This window comes from Dromiciops gliroides, chromosome 3 (genome assembly GCF_019393635.1).
Source record: "Dromiciops gliroides isolate mDroGli1 chromosome 3, mDroGli1.pri, whole genome shotgun sequence".
Lineage (NCBI taxonomy): Eukaryota > Metazoa > Chordata > Mammalia > Microbiotheria > Microbiotheriidae > Dromiciops > Dromiciops gliroides.
In genome coordinates, this window is record NC_057863.1 from 358978613 (window position 1) to 359000521 (window position 21909).

General features: G+C 39.5%; 1 protein-coding gene across 2 annotated transcripts; it reads right to left on the reverse strand.

Annotated features, from left to right (window-relative positions):
• Positions 1-250: 250 nt before the first annotated feature.
• On the reverse strand, positions 251-11771 carry CD3E (CD3e molecule). 2 transcript variants are annotated; one of them, XM_043995925.1, is made up of 7 exons: positions 11575-11771; positions 9371-9400; positions 5900-5911; positions 4293-4508; positions 2935-3102; positions 1817-1863; positions 251-938 (listed from the first exon to the last, which is right to left on the reverse strand). In XM_043995925.1, exons 1-7 carry the CDS (start codon positions 11621-11623, stop codon positions 882-884), a joined length of 579 nt encoding a protein of 192 aa, XP_043851860.1. In that variant the 5' UTR covers positions 11624-11771; the 3' UTR covers positions 251-881. The 2 variants fall into 2 exon arrangements, with proteins under 2 accessions (XP_043851860.1, XP_043851861.1); XM_043995926.1 differs by lacking the exon at positions 5900-5911.
• Between the last annotated feature and the right edge of the window lie 10138 nt (positions 11772-21909).

A 21909-nucleotide genomic window follows, 5' to 3' on the forward strand; every position in this document is an offset into this window, starting at 1 on the left:
AACTCTAAAGTTCTATAGAAACACAATCACATACTTAGTACTTGAATGACTTTAGAGGTCATATAATCCAATTACTTCACCTAAAAGATGAGAAAATCAAGATTCCACAGGTAGTATCAGGTAGGATTTGAACCCAGGGTTTCTGAATTTATAATCAGTGATGATGATGATTATCTGGAGACTCAAGGAAGCCAGGATTTTCAAAAGGCTAAAGAAGTTTTTGGGCAGGGATTCCTTCAAGAAGAACAACTCTTTTAACTCAAATGTACTTTATTGGGCTATCACAGTCTACATGAAGACTAAACTTTTCACAGAGAAGGTAGGAAAGAGTGATCTAGAGGCAGTAGACTGGTGCCAGACTCTGTGAAGGACAGAACACTTGAGAACATTAGACATGCCAAGCTCCAGAGAATACCAGAAGAGTGATAAGCTAGGCATGGAGAAGGGGGTGAAACTAGGGGTACTGGGACAATTTGGCAATAGAAAAAGGACTAAGCCTTGAACAAGGCTGGAACAAGCAATGATTCCAAGGTTCCAGAGCTTTTGGTTGATCCTCCAAGGCTGGCATCCATTTCTAGTTTCATGATTGATTATGGTGCCTAGCACCACTTGTACCTTGCAAATATAATTTCAACACTGGGGGAGTAGTTATGCCTTATGGTCAGGGAACTATAGCAGAGGGCTAGAAGAAGATGGCTGAGGATAACACTGTGGGGGCAGAGGAGTCAGTTTTCCTAGAAGTGGAATCAACATTTAGAAGAGGAAACCGTTTCTTTTTGGATGCTGTAGTTCTATGATGCCCCAGGCTAGAGTGGGGAGAGAGCACACAGTAGAACTCCAAAATAGGGGCTGCAGTGAAAGCAAAGGGTCCTCAGGAATGCTCAGATGGCTCTCTGATTCAGGCCAGCATATAGGTCCCGTTGACCTTTGCGGATGGGCTGGATAGAATAGAAATAGGAATATTAGTGAAGAATAGGGAAAGGTCAGGGGAGGCATATTCTTTTTCTTTATTTTTGGTGAGGCAGTTGGGGTTAAATGACTTGCCCAGGGTCACACAGCTAGTAAGTGTTAAGTGTCTGAGGCCGGATTTGAACTCAGGTCCTCCTGAATCCAGGGCCAGTGCTCTATCCACTGTCCCACCTAGCTGCCCCAAGGCATATTCTAAAAAAAGAAAGACATAAAGTCCCTAAGGTCTCTTATTTGACTTGGACTCAGGTCTTCCTGACTCCATCACACCTCTTTTTTTGTTTGTTTGTTTGTTTGTTTGTTTTTTGTGGGGCAATGGGGGTTAAGTGACTTGCCCAGGGTCACACAGCTAGTAAGTGTTAAGTGTCTGAGGCTAGATTTGAACTCAAGTACTCCTGAATCCAGGGCCAGTGCTCTATCCACTGCGCCACCTAGCCATCCCTCCATGACACCTCTTTGTCATTTACAGGTCTACCATTTTAGTGTTGTGAAAAAACCCATTGATAGCAGTATGCTTGCTTAATGATTTCCCTCTTTTCTTCAATTTGTTTCTCTACTTATTCTTTGCCAATAATTGAAGAGACCAGAAATTCCCAAGTATTCTAGTTTCTGAGAAAAGGGGAAGACATGGCTTATGTGAAAAAAATAAGGGAGATATTCTGAGAACATTTCTATTTCTTTGCTAGGATGGTAGCTTTAAAGCTTGCCCTAGACACAAGAGCAATTACTGCTGAATTCAGTCCTCAGATAACAGGGACTCAGAGCCCATAGGCTTAGATGGGCAGCTTCACTTAATTCCCTGCCTCCCTTGCCTAGACCCGCAAAGATGGAACTTTCTTTCTCCCATTACCTCATAGTCAGGGTTGGGAACTGGTGGAGGCCTCTCCTTGTTTGCTCCTACAATGCAGAGGAAGGGAAAAGGATTTATTTCCAAGAAGGAACTCCTGCCTTCATCACCCATAAGAGCATCTCTCTCTCTCTCTCTCTTTTTTTTTTTGGTGAGGCAATTGGGGTTGAGTGACTTGCCCAGGGTCACACAGCTAGTAAGTGTCAAGTGTCTGAAGTCGAATTTGAACTCAGGTCTTCCTGATCCAGTGCCAGTGCTTTATCTACTGTGCCGCCTAGCTGCCCCCATAAGAGTATCTCAGTTGTTCCTAGTGATATGTGGCTGCACCATTCATTCCCCCCTCCCCTCCATGCTTTCCTCTTTCTTTTTTCACTCTTTTCATGTCCCTTTCACTATCTCCCCACCCTTTTAGATTTTCTTCTGCCCAGTATCCTCTAGTCTTCTTTTCAATGGGAAAGAGAAGTGGAAAGGCAGTAATAATAACATCCCTATCTATGTGGTGCTTTAAATTTAAAGTTTCCTTACAATTGCCCAGTAAAATAGTACAATTATTTTCCCCATTTTATGGAGGAGGCAACTGTGGTTCTGAATTGAGCCCATTGCTGAGTGTCACAAAGCAATGCCAGAGATGGGATTCCCTTGATTTTAAGTCTAGTAGTCTTTAATTCAAAGACTTCTTGCTCCAATATGGAGGGAAATCAAACTGCCTTAGAGAACAATTGGATATTGAGAGAAGGGGATAACTATGGGATAATACACACTTTTCTTTTCTTTTTGTGTGTGTGTGAGGCAATTGGGGTTAAGTGACTTGCCCAGGGTCATACAGCTAGTGTCAAGTGTCTGAGGTCGGATTTGAACTCAAGTCCTCCTGAATCCAGGGCTGGTGCTCTATCCACTGCGCCATCTAGCTGCCCCCAATACACACTTTTCCACAGTTCAAAGAAACATCAGTGACTTGATCACTAGGATACTTTGCCTAGTCCTTGTTGTCATGGTGGATCTGTGTCCCTAATTCTGTGGAGATCATTCCAATTTTGCTCTTATGGTTCCCTGCAGGCTAGCCTGGTCTTTTTATGTTTGGAATATACCTTTTTCCCTCTAATGTTACTGTAGGTTCTTACCTCTAGTCCTGCCACCAGCACCTCCCCCTCGACCAACAGGCTTGGCCTTGGCCTTTCGCCCCTTACTCCAGTAATACACCAGAACCAGCACTCCCAGAGTGATGAAGACATCAGCAATGATAATCCCGGCAACGGTCAGCACCTCCACCTCCATACAACCGTCACACACTAAAGGGACAAAAAGGGAGTAAAGATGTCAGGGGAGGTTGACTTGGGAGCATGGAAAGAAAGGATGAGAGGAAAGGAAAGGAAGGGAAAAGATGGAAAAGGCAAAGGAAAAAAGAAACGATGATTCTCTCCATATATTGGCTCCTTTGCTATGACCAGAACCTTTCTCCTCTATTGGGCCTTATCTGAATGTCTTCTTGTAGAATCATTCTCATCCTCATTCTCAGAGTGTGACATTTATTTATTTATTCATTCATTCATTTATTTGTTTGTCTATTTATTTATTTGTGGGTCGATGAGGGTTAAGTGACTTGCCCAGGGTCACACAGCTAGTATATGTCAAGTGTCTGAGGCTGGATTTGAACTCAGGTCCTCCTGAATCCAGGGCTGGTGCTTCATCTGCTGTGCCACCTAGCTGCTCCGAGTGTAATATTTATTAATAAGTACCCTGGGGTTGGGTTATCTAAAAAAGACATTCATACAAAAATATAACCCAGAATCAGAGAAAGTTCAATCTGGAAGGAATTTTAGGGATCTCCTAGTCTAATCTCTTCATTTCCGAGCCCCAGAAAAGATAACTGACTTGCCTCAGGTCACATGATTATTAAATGGCCCTTAAACCCAGTCAGCACAGGCTTGGCCTCCTACTCTCAGATCAGTTCTCAACTCCACGGTTCCTCCTTGCTAGTCTATAGGTCATATGGTAGGATCAGAGATTCAGTGCTATAAGGGACATTGGAAGTTATCTAGATCTGATGTTATTGGTCTGCTTAGACAACGAAGGACAACAACAACATCAACAACAGGTTAAGTAACTAAAGTACTGACATTTTTGTAGGAGCAAAATGGTCAGAGAAGCTGGTAAAGTGTTTAACAACTTGCTTGGGGGGGAATGTATCTAACATACTTTTAAGCTTAATATGAATAATTAACATTTTCTCTATCACTTTTTTAAATCTAGAAAATCAATAGAGCAATAAATTAAGCCTCGATTCATAATTTTTGCCAATTTATGAAGTGTAAATGCTTACAATGTTAATTTAACCATCAGATTTGGAGAATCTGTTTAAAGGGGCTCCAATGCATTCTTGAACTTAGAGAATTTAGTGGAATTGGGGAGAGTAGCTGGGGGCTTCAGCTAAGGCTTTGAGAAGTTCTTTCCCAGAGCCTGGTTTTCTGATCCTTGTTACCTCTTGTTTTCAGGTAAAGATAATAGCCGTCGTCATTTATTTCTTTCTTTTTACAATGGAATTGGCCACTATATTCAGTCTCTGAGTCTATTAGGGTGAGTGTAGATTCTTCCACTCCATTTATTATTTCATCATTTTTCTTCCATATTGTACTGCCCTCACTAGCATCAGGGCAGGTCAGTGTCACTTTGGTTCCTGAGATGGAGACTCCAAATTCTGTATAAAAGAAAAGAGGAGAAAATGAAGGTTGGAAATAGAGACAAAGGTCAAATCTAAGGCACACTGCTAATACAGAGGAAATCAGGGTTGCGGCTCATCAGTTAACCCCTTGTCTTAGATTTCCCTTCCCAGTGCAAAACTGAGGAATGCTAATGAATATTCAGTATGAGATATGAGGCAGCAGGGGCAGAGGTGCCAGGGACCTATTTTAAATATATCTCTGGGCTTAAGATATATGATATGTCACTGGGTAATGAGGGGATAATTAAAGTAGGATGTGGCAAAGAAAAGTCTCTTGGCCCAGAGTTCCTCATTTTACAGCCCGTCCGATGTGGCATAGTTTTAACTAGAAATCCTGGCACCTGGGGCAAATTCATTTGGGGGACAGTGAATGGTGTCAGTACAAAGGGCAGTCTGACAGCTGGTGCAATTCTACTGGGAGGGAAAGTGGCAGATCCCCCCAAATAGAGCTTCATTACCTGCCGCGGAAGGTGGGGCCTAGCAGATAGGTGCAATGACCACAGAACACTGCAGCTAGTGAACTGAGGTTTTTATGCAGAGTGGGCCAGCAGAGCCCTGTGAGGTGAGGTGCATGGATGGAAATTGGAGGTTATCCTCCAGGATAGGATGCATACTGCCCTGTACACACTTACACTCCATGGGGGAGCCTGAAGCCAAGCCCTATTCACCCCATGCTATTTACAGTTCTGAGAAATGGGGATTAGGCATGTAAAGCTGACAGGTTCTTTAGGTGTCTTTGCCTTAATCTGCCTCCGTCACCCTTTAGTCACTTTAGACAAATAGTGCTAATAATGATGATAATCCTAAATCCATTTATGTTGCCCTTTAAAGTTTATAAATCATTTTAGTAACTTTAAGAATCTTCCTCAGTGGAATCCTGGTTCTTCATGAGCTCCTTGATGTGTTTGTTAAATGGATGTTTATTTCATTGACTAGAATTGAGGAGGCAGTTGCACTACAGTGAAGAGTTCCAGATGAAAACCTGAGTTCAAATCCTGAGTCTGCTACATACTCAAATTGGGAACTTGGCAAGCTTATCTCAAGCAAATGTGGGCAATCTCTTTGTCTCTCTTTGGAACTCCATTTCTTCATCTGTTAAGTGGGGATAATAATACCTAAGATAACTTAGTTGTATGGGGTTGTGGTGAGGATCAAATGAAATAATGTATGAGAAGTACTATGTAAATTATAAAAGCACTATATGAATATCAGATGTTATTATTTGTAGTAATAATAATTGAATACCACTGCATATTTTTACTGCTAAAACCTCCCCGGACATTTCCATCTCACAACTACAAAGACATTTTAACCTTTGTCTAAAAAGATGGAAGAAAACTAGGTTCCACAGATCATAATCAACTCACCATATTTCTTTTCTGAAAAGAAAGGAAAAAAAACAAGGGTCAGAAAACTACATTTTATGTAGGACTTTTTTCAGTGATCCAAGTTTAAATTCTACAGTGTGTATATATATATATATATATATATATATATATATAAACACTCTTGGTCATGTAGAAACACTCAAAGTATGCTTGGTCAAATATGCGTTTATAGAGCTAATGGGCATAGGGACTCTTAAGTCTCTTAGTCCATCCCTCTGCTTTTAGGTAGGACCACATCTCAGACATAGGAATAATCTATTCTCAAAGACAAAAGATCCTACAATCTTTCCTAAACACCTCTTCTTGGGTTTAACTCAATGATATTCTTCTAGGTGATTGAGAAGTGCTCTTAACTTTGCACAAATCACAACCTGGCCTTCATTTTCTTATCTGTAAAATGGCAGGGGAAGGGGTTCAAATTAGATCAGGGGTACTTCATCTTTATGAGTCATGGACCCCTTTGGCAAACTGGCAAAGCATATGGACCCCTCCCTAGAATAATATTTTTAAATGTATGAAATACATAGGATTGAAAAAGAAACTAATTATGTTGAAATAGAGACATCCTTTTTTTCCTATCCAAGTTCACAGATCCCACCCTGGTTTAAGAATCCCTGTATTAGATAATCCTCAAGGTCTCCTCTGACTCCAAAACTAAGATCCTTGCCCTCAGGAAGTTCTACTATTCAATTAACTCAGTTCCTCACTGTGGAGATCGAGTTTCTATTACTTAATTCTGTACAGTATTCTTTGTATAATCACTGACTGAAGATTTAACCAATGTAATCCAATCAATCAATAAGAATTTATTAGAGGGTCAGCTAGGTGGCTCAGTGGATAAAGCACTGGCCCTGGATTTAGGAGGACCTGAGTTCAAATCTGGCCTCAGACACTTGCCACTTACTAGCTGTGTGACCTTGCGCAAGTAACATTTAACCCTCATTGCCCTGCAAAAAAAAAAAGAAAAGAAAAGAAACGAAAAGAAAAAGAAAAAGAAAAAAAAGAATTTATTAGATATCCAATTCTGTGCCAGGAACTATGCATGCAAATACACAGAATAAAATAATTTTTACTTTCAAGGAGCATTCACCAAGTTTGGGTTGTTGTTTGTCCTTTGTTCTTTGACATTGGGATGATGTCATGAATTGCAGAGAATTGGATTTAAGTCACACAGGGCTGTATAAAGTCACCAACCTCACTTTCTTCACCAGAGCCATCTGGATCCAGTGGCAAGATCTCTCTCTCTCTCACCCTCTCCCTCCCTCCCCCCCACCCCATCTCTCTGTCTCTCTCTGATTTGATTGGAGATGGCCTTGGATATTTAAGGCAATTGGAGTTAAGTGACTTGCCAGGGGCCAGCTAATAAATTTCTGAGGTCAAATTTGAATTTAGGTCCTTCCAACTTCAGGGCCATTGCTCTATCCACCGTGCTACCTAGCTACCCAAGTTTGGGTATACTTATTTCTGTACTCACACATTCTCAGGGATAACAAGACAGATCTACTAACAAAATATATGGGCACATCTAATGAATGTTGTATTAAAAAGTGTTTGGGGTTTATATTTTCCCTGAATACAGTCACCTCTTATCTATCTGTGCTAGTGAAAGGGAGTACTCATATGGGCAGTCATAGTTAAGATAAATAAATTGTTCTTGGGGAGAATCCACCCAATAATTGGGAATTGATTTAATAAAAAGTGAAAATGATTTTTTTTTACTGCTAACAGTATGACTTATACATGGTTTATCTCAAAAAGAGAGCATGATATAGTAGATAGAGTCAATCTTCAAATCAAAAACATGTGGGTTTAAATCCTGCTTCTAAAACAGCCTAGCTATAAAACCAAACAAAATAACTTAATCATTGTTAATGTACACAAATCTGTACTTAGATATACATAAATCTATGTTGGCTTGTACACAAATCCATGCATCTGTATCTTCTCTGCTACTATATGCATTAATTAACATAAGGACCCAGACACATATATGAATGTGTGTATATATCCACATATATATGTATATGGGTATGTGCATATGCACATATATACAGATTGCATATACATGTATGTACACACATATACACATGTGTATATACACACATCTCCACACAGCATGCTTGATGACATCTGCTATAAGACTCTTGAGAGAGCACAGATTTCTTACACAAACAAGAAATACAGGTATTTTATATTAATAGTCATTATGTCTATGGCATATTAACATTGCTAAGATTCATTTTATATGACCACTTTGTTTCATAATTTAAACAAATTAGCAAAGTGAAAATCTTATAAGGTGGGGCATTGACCAAATAAGAAACAATAAGGAAACCATTAGGAAACTTTCCTATCAATAGCCTAACCCTATTACTCCTGTAGTTCACGGACCCTTCTCATTCTCCTTCCAATTCTTCTTCTTCTGTCCTTGCTCTATATGAAAAGCAACGTCCATCCTTGGATTATTGGGAAATCATTTAGCATCCATATAAAAAGGATCTCTTGTGAGCACAATCAGAACAACATAGCTGACTGGAAAGTGCAACATTAACAAGACAGCTAAAGCAGTGGTTGCTTTGGTTCTATCCATACTCACAAGGTATTCAACCATTTTTACTGAATTGGATTGAATAGAAGATGAGGGTGGAGGAGTCCTGGTGTGAGTGGGAAAGTTAATTCACTCATCCTATGTCACATTTGCCTTTGGCAGATGTACAAATACCTCCAATCCAATGATGGAGTACTCAAGATATGACTGCAAACACACAGAGTACGTAGTCTGCAAACATCTGAGTACACGCATGCATATTATGGCATACAAACATGCATAAAGGAAAACTGAGGTTCGCCAGGAAACAAACATCCACAAATAACCAATGGAGACCTCATAGTATGGCATACATGCATGCACAAACACACTCACACATAAGAATAACTAGACATGTTCACAAATATATTTACACACACACACACACACACACGCACATACACACACATGATAACCAGTAACTGCCGCATCCCGTGTTGTATCTACATGGGCAACAGAGAGCGCACAGTTTTCCGAAGTCCTCCTTGTGGCAGGAGCTGTGGCTCCCGTATCCGACTGCACAGCCACACTGTGGCCTGTGGCTCTTCAAGGCGCTGATCCATGGTCATCTGAGACTGGAAGAAGCCTACTAATATATATGATAGGAGCCTGTCCAAATGCCCTATAACAAAATGCTCACGATAAACACAAAAACATTCAATTCCACTTAAGAGGCTCAATTCTTTCCTTCAGAATAGTTAAGACACCTCTATTCTCTGGGTTTTCACTTTCTATGCCATAAATGTCTTTTAGTTTGTAGATAAAGGCTGCTGTGGGACATCGCTGGTGATCTGTCTCCTTGGATGCCTAGTAGTGAGAAAAATGTTGTGCCATCATAACAAATGAAGGAAAGACTGCCTTACCATCTTCCAGGAATTGCCCCCAGACACAAGCTGGAAAAGAAGATGGAGAGGAAAAAAAATGAGTAAACTCTGTAAATGACTGGCGTTCTCATAGAAACAGGGAGAGTTGTCCTCCAGTCAAACCCATTTAGAACCTCTAAAGTCAAATACTTCACCTCCTCACTATTGGAAAACAGATATTCTTACCCAACAGACTCAGACATTAAACCAAAAGCCCTTTTAGCCCAGGAGCCTTTGGTCACCAGAAAAATGGGACTGTGCTGGGGTGTGTTTCATGTTAAGCTTAAAAATATACCACGATAAAGCACCAGCCCTGGATTCAGGAGGACCTGAGTTCAAATCCAGCCTCAGACACTTGACACTTACTAGCTGCGTGACCCTGGGCAAGTCACTTAACCCCCATTGTCCCACCCCCCCAAAAAAAACAGATTAAAAAAAAATACCATGAGACAAAGCAAAAGTGAAGAAGGGTGATGGTGGTGAGGGAGTGGAAACCAGCCTAAGTTTAACTCTTTGGAGAAACAGCAAATAGAATCTAAAACCTGAGCCTCCATTTTGAAAATTATTCTCTGCCTGGGGTGAGGGGAGGGAAACCGGACCTCATTTGAAAGTAATATCCGATGGCTCCCACTTTGATTCATAGTTGGGCATATTGTGATTCATGGTTTAACATAAGCTATTGCTTCACTGATGGCTCATTGCTTCCACTTGTTTTCTGTCGGTGGCAAAGGCTGAAATGCATTTTAATAGCTTACTAGCTGTCTAATCATGAAAAATTCTCCAGGCCTCAATTGTCTCATCTGCAAAATGGGGATAATGATATTTATCCCACCCCCACCCTCCAATCAATCAATCAGCATTTTAAGAGTTAGCTTTATGTCAGGAGTTGTGGTAGAGGATGAAAAGATGAAATAGTTCCTGCCCTCCAAGAGTGTATACTTTATTAGGAGCAAAGGCATGTACTCATACAAGCATATATAAAATGAATACAAGGTAATTTCATGTGAGTTTGCTTTGATTCTACCCATTGTTCGTGGTTCTCACCCCCTGATAATACATTGTTCTTATGTTTAATGTATTTTTCTAGATACATGTTGTTTCCACCCAGTAGAATGTAAATTCCCTGAGGACAAGGACTGTGTCATTTTTGCTTTTGTGTTGCTAGTGTCTGGAACTGAGATGCTTAATTTATAGTTGCTGAATTGAATTCAATTGAAATATGAATTATAAGTTAAATTAATCAGAATAAATTTATTATCATTTGGTCTTGTGTTAGGAGTGGTGGGGAAATATTCCTTTTAGATTTTCACTAGGCTTTCCAGGTTCACATGTTCAGAAATGGCTTGCAATAATAGCATGGCTAGTCACTCTAGCACTTCCTCAAGATTGTCTGTACTTGGGTCTATGTATCTCCTTGGACACCAGACTTAAAAAGGGTCAGAAGCCCGACTTAAAAGCAGGCTGGGCATAGCCTTATGATGCCAGAATACTTGGTAGTGTGTCCTGGGAGATTCTGGTCATGGGGGATTTCTCCTTTTCTAGAAAACCCCCTGCAGGTACCTTGGAGGGATGTCACCTCACTTCCTGGGAAGCCTTTGCAAACAGATCAGAAAAGTAAGGGTACTTGTTGAGACTCTGAGAGAGAAGCCCTTTCTGTGAGAGTGGGGAGCGATACGTAGGCCTCCTACTTGAGAGACCATCAGCCATTTTGTCTCAGGCTTTGTCTCATAAGCACTACAAATATTCTAGAGTTTGGGGTCAGGATCTTACCCCAACAATCTGGATCCTCCAATGTAACATCAGATCAAATCTAGATAGACCTTGGAAGATAAAGTCTAACTATAGCTAAGTGAATTTCTTTTGTGTTAGTTTATGAGGTCACGGATATGCTGAAAGAATTTGCTGAGGGTGAAAGATATTTTCTTAAGGGCAGCTAATACCTTTTGCTTTATGGACAGGGTCATCTCAAGCAATGCCTCTTTTTCTCTCAGTAAACCCTAACCCTGCTGGGTGCCTGGAACATGGATTTTTCTGTTTCTTAACATCTGAAGCCCCAAGATTTATATTTCCACCCTGCCTCAATCTCTCTTATATACCAGTCATTCTTCACTTCTTGTGAGTGGATTAGGGCAGTTGGTGCCCACGGGTAAAGTTGGCTATGCCTATGTGCTTCCCCTGGCTTTCCTTCATATCGCCCCACTCACCTGAGAGAAGAGAGAATTCCAGCACAGCCCAGAGAGCTTTCAACTCCATCTTTCTCTGTCTGGATCCTTGACCGAGCTGTCAGGGTTTGGTGGGTTTACTTCTTCTGAGAGAGTAATCTTGGGGTTGGTTCAAAGCTCCTGCTAGAAGGTGAAGACTCCAAGGAACATCTTTGTCAAATGCTGCTCAGTATGGGGTGGGGTGGGGTTTGAAGAGGCCAGAAACAGGCACCCAAGGCTAGAAGGGGAGGGCGGGTTTCTGAGTCCCATACAGGAAATGTATATGGCTTCTGAGGCTACGTGATTCTGTCATTTGTATATATTCAAGGCAGGAGGCAACCACCTGGGTGGGGTGGGGGGTGGGATTGTGGGAAGCCAAACTTTACAAAATTCCTGTAGTGAAAGAACATGGGGACTTTGGAGAAGTTTGGGGCTACCTATAAAAAGTGGCAATAGTCTTGTTCACATTTCATTCTCACTGTTTACACAACCAAGGGGATATGGGGAGCAGAAGGGGGAAGGATGAGGTTCTTTTGTCAGAATGGAAATACCTTCATTGACAACAAATTGTGTTTGCAATGTATGAAGTATTTAGAAATAAAATCTCTCCCTTTATTACCTTTTTCTACTGACCACATAGTTAGTACTTACTTTTAGGGTTTGTAGAGGAAAATATTTGGTAAAACCATTTTCACCTCAGAATAGATTTTGGGACCTCTGATTTTATTTAAATTTGGATGCCACAAGTAATTCTCATGACGAACAAAAATGGTAAGTTTCTAAAAAGATAAATGTAGATGAACAGAGTACTCATTGACCAACTTAGATTGTAGAAAAACTACAAAAAGGTGGAAAGCGAAACATTATCAGTCATAATTAAAAAACATTATGTTATTTTGCTTATAACTTTGGGGAGAGATATGTTTTATTGGAGACAACTCTTTTTAGGAATTTGTTGAGAAGTATCTGTTTTGTCAAAACAACTTGCCAATTAAAAAAAACTGGTAGGAAAGATAGAAGGGAAGATAACTGAGGATGAATACAAAAGAATGTCATATTTCTGGAGTAGTGTCAAGAATGTTAAATCTTGAAATAAACTAAGGTTTATGATAACTACTCTAAGTTGATAAATGAGACTGATTCATGATGGGAGCAAGGTCAAAGAAGGAACAGGACTGATGTTTGAAATGGGTGTATTGGGGCAGCTAGGTGGTGCAGTGAATAAAGTATGTGCCCTGGATTCAGGAGGACCTAAGTTCAAATTGGCCTCAGACACTTGACACTTACTAGCTGTGTGACACTGGGCAAGTTACTTAACCCTCATTACCCTGCCCCCCTCCAAAAAAAAAGAAAAAGAAAAGAAAGAGTGTATCAATCATAACAGATGACAGAGAGAACACAGATTTTAACTTTTATTTTGCTTCTGTTTGTCAAAGGGAACATTTTTTGGATGGGGAAGGATAAGAAGAAACTAATTAATAGGAAATTGAAATCAAGAGATGTGAAGAGATCATAGAGAAAATACGGTTGCCTTAAATGAGGAACTATATTCCAGGGTACTAAAAGAACCAGCAGATGTTATTGTGTTAATATTGATGATTAATTTTAAAAATAAACATTTTGAAAAAACCACAGGAGCTATATATAAAGTCAGTAGTCATTCCCCAATAGACAAGTGGTCAAAAAAATATGAACAATTCTCAGAAGTATTTCAAAGTATTCACACCATATGAAAAATGCTCCAAATAACTAATAAGAAAAATGCAAACCAAGGCAACTTTGAATTTTCACCTCACACTTTGCAGATCGGTAAAGATGACAAAAGGTGACAATAATAAATGTTGGATGGATAATGGGAAGATAGGCACACTGGTGCATTGTTGGTGAACCTTTGAAATGGCACAACCATTTTGGAAGCAATTTGGGCACATGCAAATGAAGTGACTAAGATGAAAAAATGCTCTAAATCACTATTGATTAGAGAAATGCAAATTAAAACAACTCTGGGGGTACCACCTGACACCTATCAGATTGGCTAACATGACAAAAAAGGAAAATAATAAATGTTGGAGAAGCTGTGGAAAAATTGGAACACTAATGCATTGTTGGTGGAGCTGTGAACTGATCCAACCATTCTGGAGAGCAATTTGGAATTATGCCCAAAGGGCTATAAAGCTGTGCATACCCTTTGACCCAGCAATGCCACTATTAGCTCTTTTTCCCAAAGAGATCATAAAAAAAGGAAAAGGACCCATGTGTACAAAAATATTTATAGCTGCTTTTTTTGTGGTGGCAAGGAATTGGAAATTGAGGGTTTGCCCATCAATTGGGGAATGGCTGAACAAGTTGTGGTATATGAATATAATGGAATACTATTGTGCTGTAAGGAACGATGAGCAGGTGGATTTCAGAGAAACCTGGAAGGACTTGCATGAATTGATAGTTCCAAAGGACTCATGATGGAAAATGTTCTCCAAATCCAGGAAAAAAAAGAACTGTGGAATCTAGATGCAGATTGAACCATACTACTTCTATTGTTTTTGTTGTTGTTTTTCTTTTTTTCACGTTTTTCCTTTTGGCTCTGATTCTTCTTTCATAGCATGACTAATACAGAAATATGTTTAATGTGATTGTACATATATAACCTATAACAGATTACTTGCTGTCTTGGGAGGGGGAAGGGGAGAGAGGGAGAAAAATTTGAAATTAGAAATCTTATAAAAAACAAATGTTGGGGGCAGCTAGATGGCGCAGTGGTTAAAGCACCGGCCCTGAATTCAGGAGTACCTGAGTTCAAATCCGGCCTCAGACACTTGACACTTACTAGCTGTGTGACCCTGGGCAAGTCACTTAACCCCCATTGCCTGCAAAAAAACCAAAAAAAACAAAAAAAACAAAAAACAACAACAACAACAACAACAAAAAACAAATGTTGGGGAGGCAGCTAGGTGGAGCAGTGGATAAAGCACTGGCCCTGGATTCAGGAGGACCTGAGTTCAAATCTCGCCTCAGACACTTGACATTTACTAGCTGTGTTATCCTGGACAAGTCACTTAACCCTCATTGCCCCACAAAACAACAACAACAACAAAAAACCCCCCAAATGTTGAAAACTATCTCTACATGTAACTGGAAAACAATAAAATATTAAATGGAAAAAAGGTGACTAAGATATCCATACACTTTGACCTAGAGCTTCTATTGTGGGATTATACCCCCAAGAAGACAATTTGACAGAAAGAAAGTCCCTATTTATGCCAAAATATTTATAGCAGAATTTTTTGTGATAGCAAAGAATTGGAGACAAAGTATCTATAGATTGAGAAATGACTAAACAAATTATGGTGCACGAATCTAATGAAATATTACTGTATTATAAGAAATATAAATACCTATATTAACTTATAAAGGAAATAAGAAGACACTATCTGCATCCAGAGAGAGAACTGATAAATAAATATGTGTATAGAATAATTTTACACACACAGAGATATGTATTTGTGTCTAATGGTAGCCATTTCTAGGTTGGGGGGGGAGAAGAAAAAACAAATTTACATGATAATTTTGTTGTGTATTTGAAAGGAATAGCAAATTGTACATAGTAGATTTACAGTTTCACATGCAATCAGTTTTTATTATACCCTGTTATGAAAATGCTTGTTTTATTCCATGAATTAAAAATAAAATAAAGAAATGATGAATACAGAGAAAAAACATTGAAATATCTACATAGATTGAAGTAAGAAGATCCAAGAAACTATATACAAAATTACTACAACATAAATATAAATAGCAATATATACAATGACTATAACAATGTAAATGGAAAGAACAACCACACACCTACAACATCAAAATGTTGCAAACTTATAAAGAACCAACATGACTCAAGAGAAGAAATATGAGAGGACTCTCTCAACCTACCCCTTTATAGAGGAGATTTTTCAATGAATTGATAAGTTGTGATAATTTCTTCCTTTTTCTCTTTTTTGTCTTTAAAAATACTATTTGTTAAATGGGATGGTTCTCTGAGAGGGGGAGGAAGAGAGATACTGGAGGAGATGATGATGATGTAAAAAACAAAAGATATTAATAAAAACTCATTTTATTTTGTTAAAAATGTTTTATTTTTTAATGTAATAAACATTTTTATTTATAGTTTTGAGTTTCAATTTTTATCCCTTCTTCATTCCCTCCCCTCTCCCCTCCCTAAGGCAGGAAGCAATCAGATATGGGTCATCCACATATGATTATGTAAAACATTACCAAATTTCTCATTTTGTACAAGAAACCTTGATTAAAAGAATAAAATGAAAGAAAGTTAAAAATAGCATGTTTCAGTTTCTTCCATCAATATCAGTTCTTTCTTTGGAGGTGGATAGTATGTTTCATCAGTAGTCCTTTGGGATTGTCTAGAATCATTTTGTTGAAAATAGTTGTCATTCACAGTTCTTCATCAAACAATATTGCTGTCTCTGTGTACAATGTTCTCTTGGTTCTGCTCACTTTACTATACATTATTTCATACGTATTTTTCCAGGCCTTTCTGAAGTCATCCTGCTTTTCATTTCTTATAGCACAATAATATTCCATCACCATCATATACCATAGTTTGTTTAGCTATTTCCTAATTGATGGGCATTCCTTTGATTTCCAATTCTTAGCCACCACAAAAAGAGCTGCTATAAATATTTTTGTACAAATAGTTTTTTCTCTTTTTGGGGGTGTCTTTGGGATATAAACCTGGTAGTGGTATTGCTGGATCAAAGGGTATGCACAGTTCTATAGCCCTTTGGGCATAGTTCCAAATTGCTCTCCAGAATGGTTGGATCTTTTCACAACTCCACCAACAGTGCATTAGCATCCCAGCTTTACCACATCCCCTCCAACATCCAATATTTTCCATTTTTGTTATATTTGCCACTCCGATAGGTATGAGGTGATACCTCAGAGTTGTTTCAATTTGCATTTCTCTGTGATCTAGAGCATTTTTTTCATATGATTATAGATAGCTTTGATTTCTTTGTCTGAAAACTGCCTGTTCATATCCTGTGACCATTTATCAATTGGGGAATGACTTGTATAAAAACTTATTTTAAATAAAGGTCAGAAGTAGTAACATCAAGTTTGAATATGGGCAGATGTCTTTTTCAAATAAAAAAAGAAGGAAAAAAGAAAAAGTACAGTATTTGAACTATGTATTGTTTAGCTTGACTTGGATTCTCGACAAAATTCTAGACTATTTTTTTGTTTTTGTTTGTTTCTGAGGGGCAATGAGGGTTAAGTGACTTGCTCAAGGTGACACTGCTAGTAAGTGTCAAGTGTCTGAGGCCAGATTTGAACTCAGGTCTTCCTGAATCCAGGGCCAATGCTTTATCCACGGCTCCACCTAGCTGCCCCCTAGACTGTATTTTCAAAGGGATCCTTTGTAAGAACTTATCAAGGGAAGTGGTAATCACAAGGAGTTGGTATGGATTAATTTAGAATAAAACATGCCTAAGAACTGTTAGAAAAAAACTGGAAAGCAGTTTGGTAGAAAATAGGATTAGCCCAGCATATTATACCACATACCGATGTAAATTTCAAAGGGACATGGGGCCTAAATATAATACAGAATAAAATTATCTGTGTCCCCATCTGTTGCCTCAGGGAGGCCCCAACTATGAGGAAACAGAGGGAAGTGACATAATTCTTGTTCCAGCTCCAACTAGTAGTGATAAACTAGCAAGGAGGAGTAATTAGAGTCCTGCACAGGTCAGTTAATGAACAAGACATCAAGAAGCAATAAGAAAGAAGATTGGAACTATGAGAAGTAAAATGAAATCATTAGGAACTGGGGCCTGCAAGATTCTCCCCAACCTTCCACAATCTCTCTGTCTCTGTCTTGCTCTTTATCTCTGTCTGTCTATCTGTCTGTCTTTGTCTCTCTCTCTCTCTCTCTCTCTCTCTCTCTCACACACACACACACACACACACACACACACACACAAATACATGAAAGGCACAAGTGAAAGTGATACAATCCAAGAATCAAGGTAGTGATACTCATGTTAAGGGTCTTAGCTTGCCCTAGAGTGCTTCTTATAGCTGAGATAGTGGCAGAAGTTGGAGTTATGATGTACAATAGAGAAATTGAACTCATGGCCCATGGGCTGCAAAACTCAACCCAAACCAGATCCAAATGTAACTGGGAAATGTTTAACAAAATAAATAAAAATATAATGCAACATAATATTAATTTGTAGTTTTCTAAGTCAATATATGGCCCAAAGGGCAATCCATTTCTATTTGATTTGGACACCACTGCTGTACAACACTGTAAGAGATCCCATACATCTGTATCTGCCAACTAATTTTCAGTGAAATATGAAAGCAAGGTTCTCATTGGAGTCCCCCTGACTGTGGGAGGTTTGAGAAGGGATGAAACATGCAATTTCTAATACCTTATGGTTATCTTTTGCATTTATGTTGTTATAATTACTGTGTATATCATTTTCCTGGTCCAGCATATTTCCATTTGTCTCAATTAATATATATCTTTCCATGTTTCTCTGGGTAACCCAGATTCCACTCATGTCTGGGTTGATTTGCATACTGCTATGTATGCAGAGGAAGACATGCATGGCTTCTGATAGGTGGGAAGAATGCTAAGACACTGTGTAGGGACTGTGTAAAGGACTTAATGAATTAATTGCAGACATTCTTTGGGAGACATGTGGACAGATGCCCTTCCAGGGAGATGATGGAGAAAGAGACAGACTTTAGAATGTTTGGCATACATCAGAAACTGGTCCTATCTTGTCCTTGGATTCACTTGAAATTCTAGAGACTGTTAAAAATGGATCTTCTTTGGGTAAGAATGTTCTCTCCTTGTTTGAGCAGAAATCTCATCTCATTCCCATCTAAAGAGCTCCTTTACACTGGGAATTCTTTTGAATAGTCTAATCTATATAACTTCTCCTATTTGCTATTTGTGATGGTCTTCTGTGTAACTAGAATTTGGTGGGAAGAGTAAACTAAGGGCTACTCTTCCCTTAAGATGGATCATGAAAATAGCTTTTCTTTCAAACTTATCTTTCCCTAGACTATCAATATTTGAGGGGGGAAAGATAACTATAATCCAAGTCCACTGTCCCCCACCCCTGAGACTGGAGGAAAAGAGTGCCCAGCCCCAGTAACATTCCTTGGGCTTGCCTGCCCTTTCTGCGCCCCCCCCATGATGTGCTGGTGGTACCTGTATAGCTTTTGGCTTTTCTCAGCACAGAAGTACAGTAGACCTCAGATGATATCTATTCATGTCATCTGTGAACCATTTCTATTTATTTATAGAAACCATGCGTTACATCTACATTCATAATCTCATTACTTCCTGCAGCACGGTTACATTCCTATACATTTATGTACCACAACTTATTTAGTCATTCTCTACTTTGTTGGCATCTACTTTGTTTCCATCTCCTTACTATCATATATGTGTTGCCATATTTTGGTATATATGGAGCCTTTCTTTGTGCCAATATGTGGCAAAGGCTGTCCCCGACCTGTAGCATGGAAGTATAATGGTATGGTTTGAAAGGAGGTAAAATACACCTTTTTAGCCTCTTCTCAACCCTCTCCAAAGGAGACTTTCATTCCTGCCATAAGGGGAAGCAGGAAGACAGGGTCAGAGGCCAATCTGCTCTCCTCAGAGGGAGGTGGTACTGGGATAGGAATCTATGTCTGTTCCCTTAAGGACAGTTAGTCTAGGCTATATGATCAGTTTAACCTAGCTTCTGATGGCTGTTTCACTAAATGGGGGGAGGAGGAGGATCTCAACCTCTATATCCAAGGCTTAACCTCTTTCCCACCAAATACCACTTCTACAATGAATGAGCATAACAAATAGTAAAAAAACAAAAACAAAAACAAAAAACCCAAACAAAAAAATAACCAACCAAGCAAACCATTTGTCCAAATCAGGGCAAAATAGAAGTTAGAGATCTACATTGGAAAATATATACCTGACAATGGGAATGAGATGACTCAGCTTAACCAGGAGAGACAGTCCTAGAACTCACCCAAGGGATCAAGTCCCCAAAGTTTCTATTGTAGCACGATGGGGATTGGGACATAATGGAGACTGATGGCTCTTGTCATATCTTCCCAGACAGAGTCTTTTCCTTCAGGTTGGCCTCTTCCACCTTCCTTCTTGAAGCTGGAAGCCAAATGTGCCTGAAGTGACTCTTTAGAGGCCTTTGCAGAGTCCCTAAGAAAACTGAAGCTCCAAGGGTCCTGAAATGGACTGATGAAGGATGGAATTCTCTAGTTCTCACCAACTCCACCCTTCCTCTCACATAGCACAAGGCATCATCTCTACTTATAAGGAGAGAGTCCCATACCAATGGGCTTTCTGACTGCAGTTATTACATCAACTTTCTTGGAACATATAGCTAACACCTGAATCTTTGGGCCAAACACTACATGTGTTTGTCATTTTATTTGCATAATTCCAATGGTTTTTATCTGGTTCCAGAAACAATGTATTAATGGCTTGGCTTTCCACAACCCTTTAAACATTAACTATTCCCATCTTATGTCATCTTTGCCAATTTACTGTGTATGAGGCCAAACTTCAAGTTTTTTGATTTGCATTTCTCTTACTGTTAGTGATGTGGAATAGCCTGGTTAAAAATATTCTAAGTCTATAAAACACTGTGGGCCCAAAGACCACACTGAAGTTATTTAAATATATTCATTCCTCTCCAAGATGTACTCCAACCTTTCTTCATCATGCCCCAGAAATCATTTTGGAAGCTCACTCTAGCCCTGGAATTCACACATTGGAAGTGCAGACTGCCCTTGCAGTCTCTCTGATTGGATGGCTTCTCCCCAAACCTCCATTTAAGGAGGGTGCCCAGCCTGCCCTCAGGACTTACTCTACCACGTCCCCTTTCCAGTGCTGTCATCTTCCTCCCCTTCCCTTCCCCCATTAAAACATAGGCTCTTTAAGAGCAGGTACTAGGGATCTGTTAGTAAATGTTTAACAATTGGCTCTCTTAAAAATGTATTATTGGGCAGCTAGGTGGTGCAGTGGATAGAGCACCAGCCCTGGAGTCAGGAGTACCTGAGTTCAAATCCAGCCTCAGACACTTAACACTTACTAGCTGTGTGACCCTGGGCAAGTCACTTAACTCCAATTGCCTCACTAAAAAAAAAAAAAAAAGATGTATTATTGACACACTTTTAGGTTTAATTTGTGTTATTAACATTTTTCTCTATCACTTCCTTAAAACTAGACAATCAATAAAACAATAAATGAAGCCCTGATTTACAGTAGTTGCCGATTTCTGAAGTATAAATGAATAGTATGGGCTCTAGCACACCCCTGGCAGAGACTGTTTTTTTGCTTGTATTCTCAGCATAGTGGCCGGCACCCAAAAAGTGCTTAATAAATGTTTGTTGACTGACCGACAGGTTGTTAATAGTTGGCATAAACTTACATTCTAATGGAGGAGACAACAAATATAGAGGAGTGGTGCCTAGGGAAGAGTGTTTTGGTCTTGGAAGTCACAGGGAGGGTGAGAGGAGTCAGGTGATCTGCCCTTTTTCTGTAGCAGAGGTAATATTGATTTGATTACAGTCATCAGAGCAAGAAGTGGAGGAAGGGGCATGCATGTATGGTAGCAAGGTGGATGGTGAGAAGGTGGCTGGGATGGACCATACCTTGGTGGAGTCAACCATAGGTTTTATACCATTGCTGTTGATATTGAGGTGAGAGTCATGCTTCCCTAGGTATTTGGGCTTTGGGGTCTCAGAAGATGGAGAAGACATAGAGACCCACAACCAGTACTACTCCATATCTGGCTTGCCCTTGAATACAATCCACCACTCTACTATCAAAGAACAAGGAGAGAGGAATGGTCACAGTTCCATGCACCTCAGCAGATGATCATGGCAGGAAACAGTCCCGGGAAAGGTCAAAAGTTGCTGCTTTCAGCAGGCACAGGAGCAAACAAGTAGTGACATTACACGCTAGGGGATGTGTTTTCTCAATCAATCTCTTATGACTCTTCTTGAGGCTATGAAAGGACTAGCATTTGGAAATTTTGTTTTATTGCATTAACCTCCTTTGCTTGCTCCTGGGGTAAGAGAAACTGAAGGTTAAACAACTGAACTGTATCTTTGCTAAGATCCCTGTGTTCAAAGTCTGTCAACAGATTTCTAGAGACTAGTTAATGATTTTCCAAGTCTGTGGAAAACTGTGGGCACAAAGGTCACACCATAGTTACTTAAATGTACTTTAAATTCTATAACTTTTTGTTGGTTTGATGGCTATAAGTGTAAATGAATGCCACAAAC

Excerpts from the sequence above, each read along its gene's own strand:
- CD3E (XM_043995925.1), bottom strand. The coding sequence starts at position 11,623 with ATGGAGTTGAAAGCTCTCTGGGCTGTGCTGGAATTCTCTCTTCTCTCA. Across the intron at positions 1,864-2,934 it reads TGCTGGTGGCAGGACTAGAG|GAGCAAACAAGGAGAGGCCT; the intron begins GTAAGAACCTAC and ends TCTGCATTGTAG. Across the intron at positions 939-1,816 it reads TTCCCAACCCTGACTATGAG|CCCATCCGCAAAGGTCAACG; the intron begins GTAATGGGAGAA and ends TATTCTATCCAG.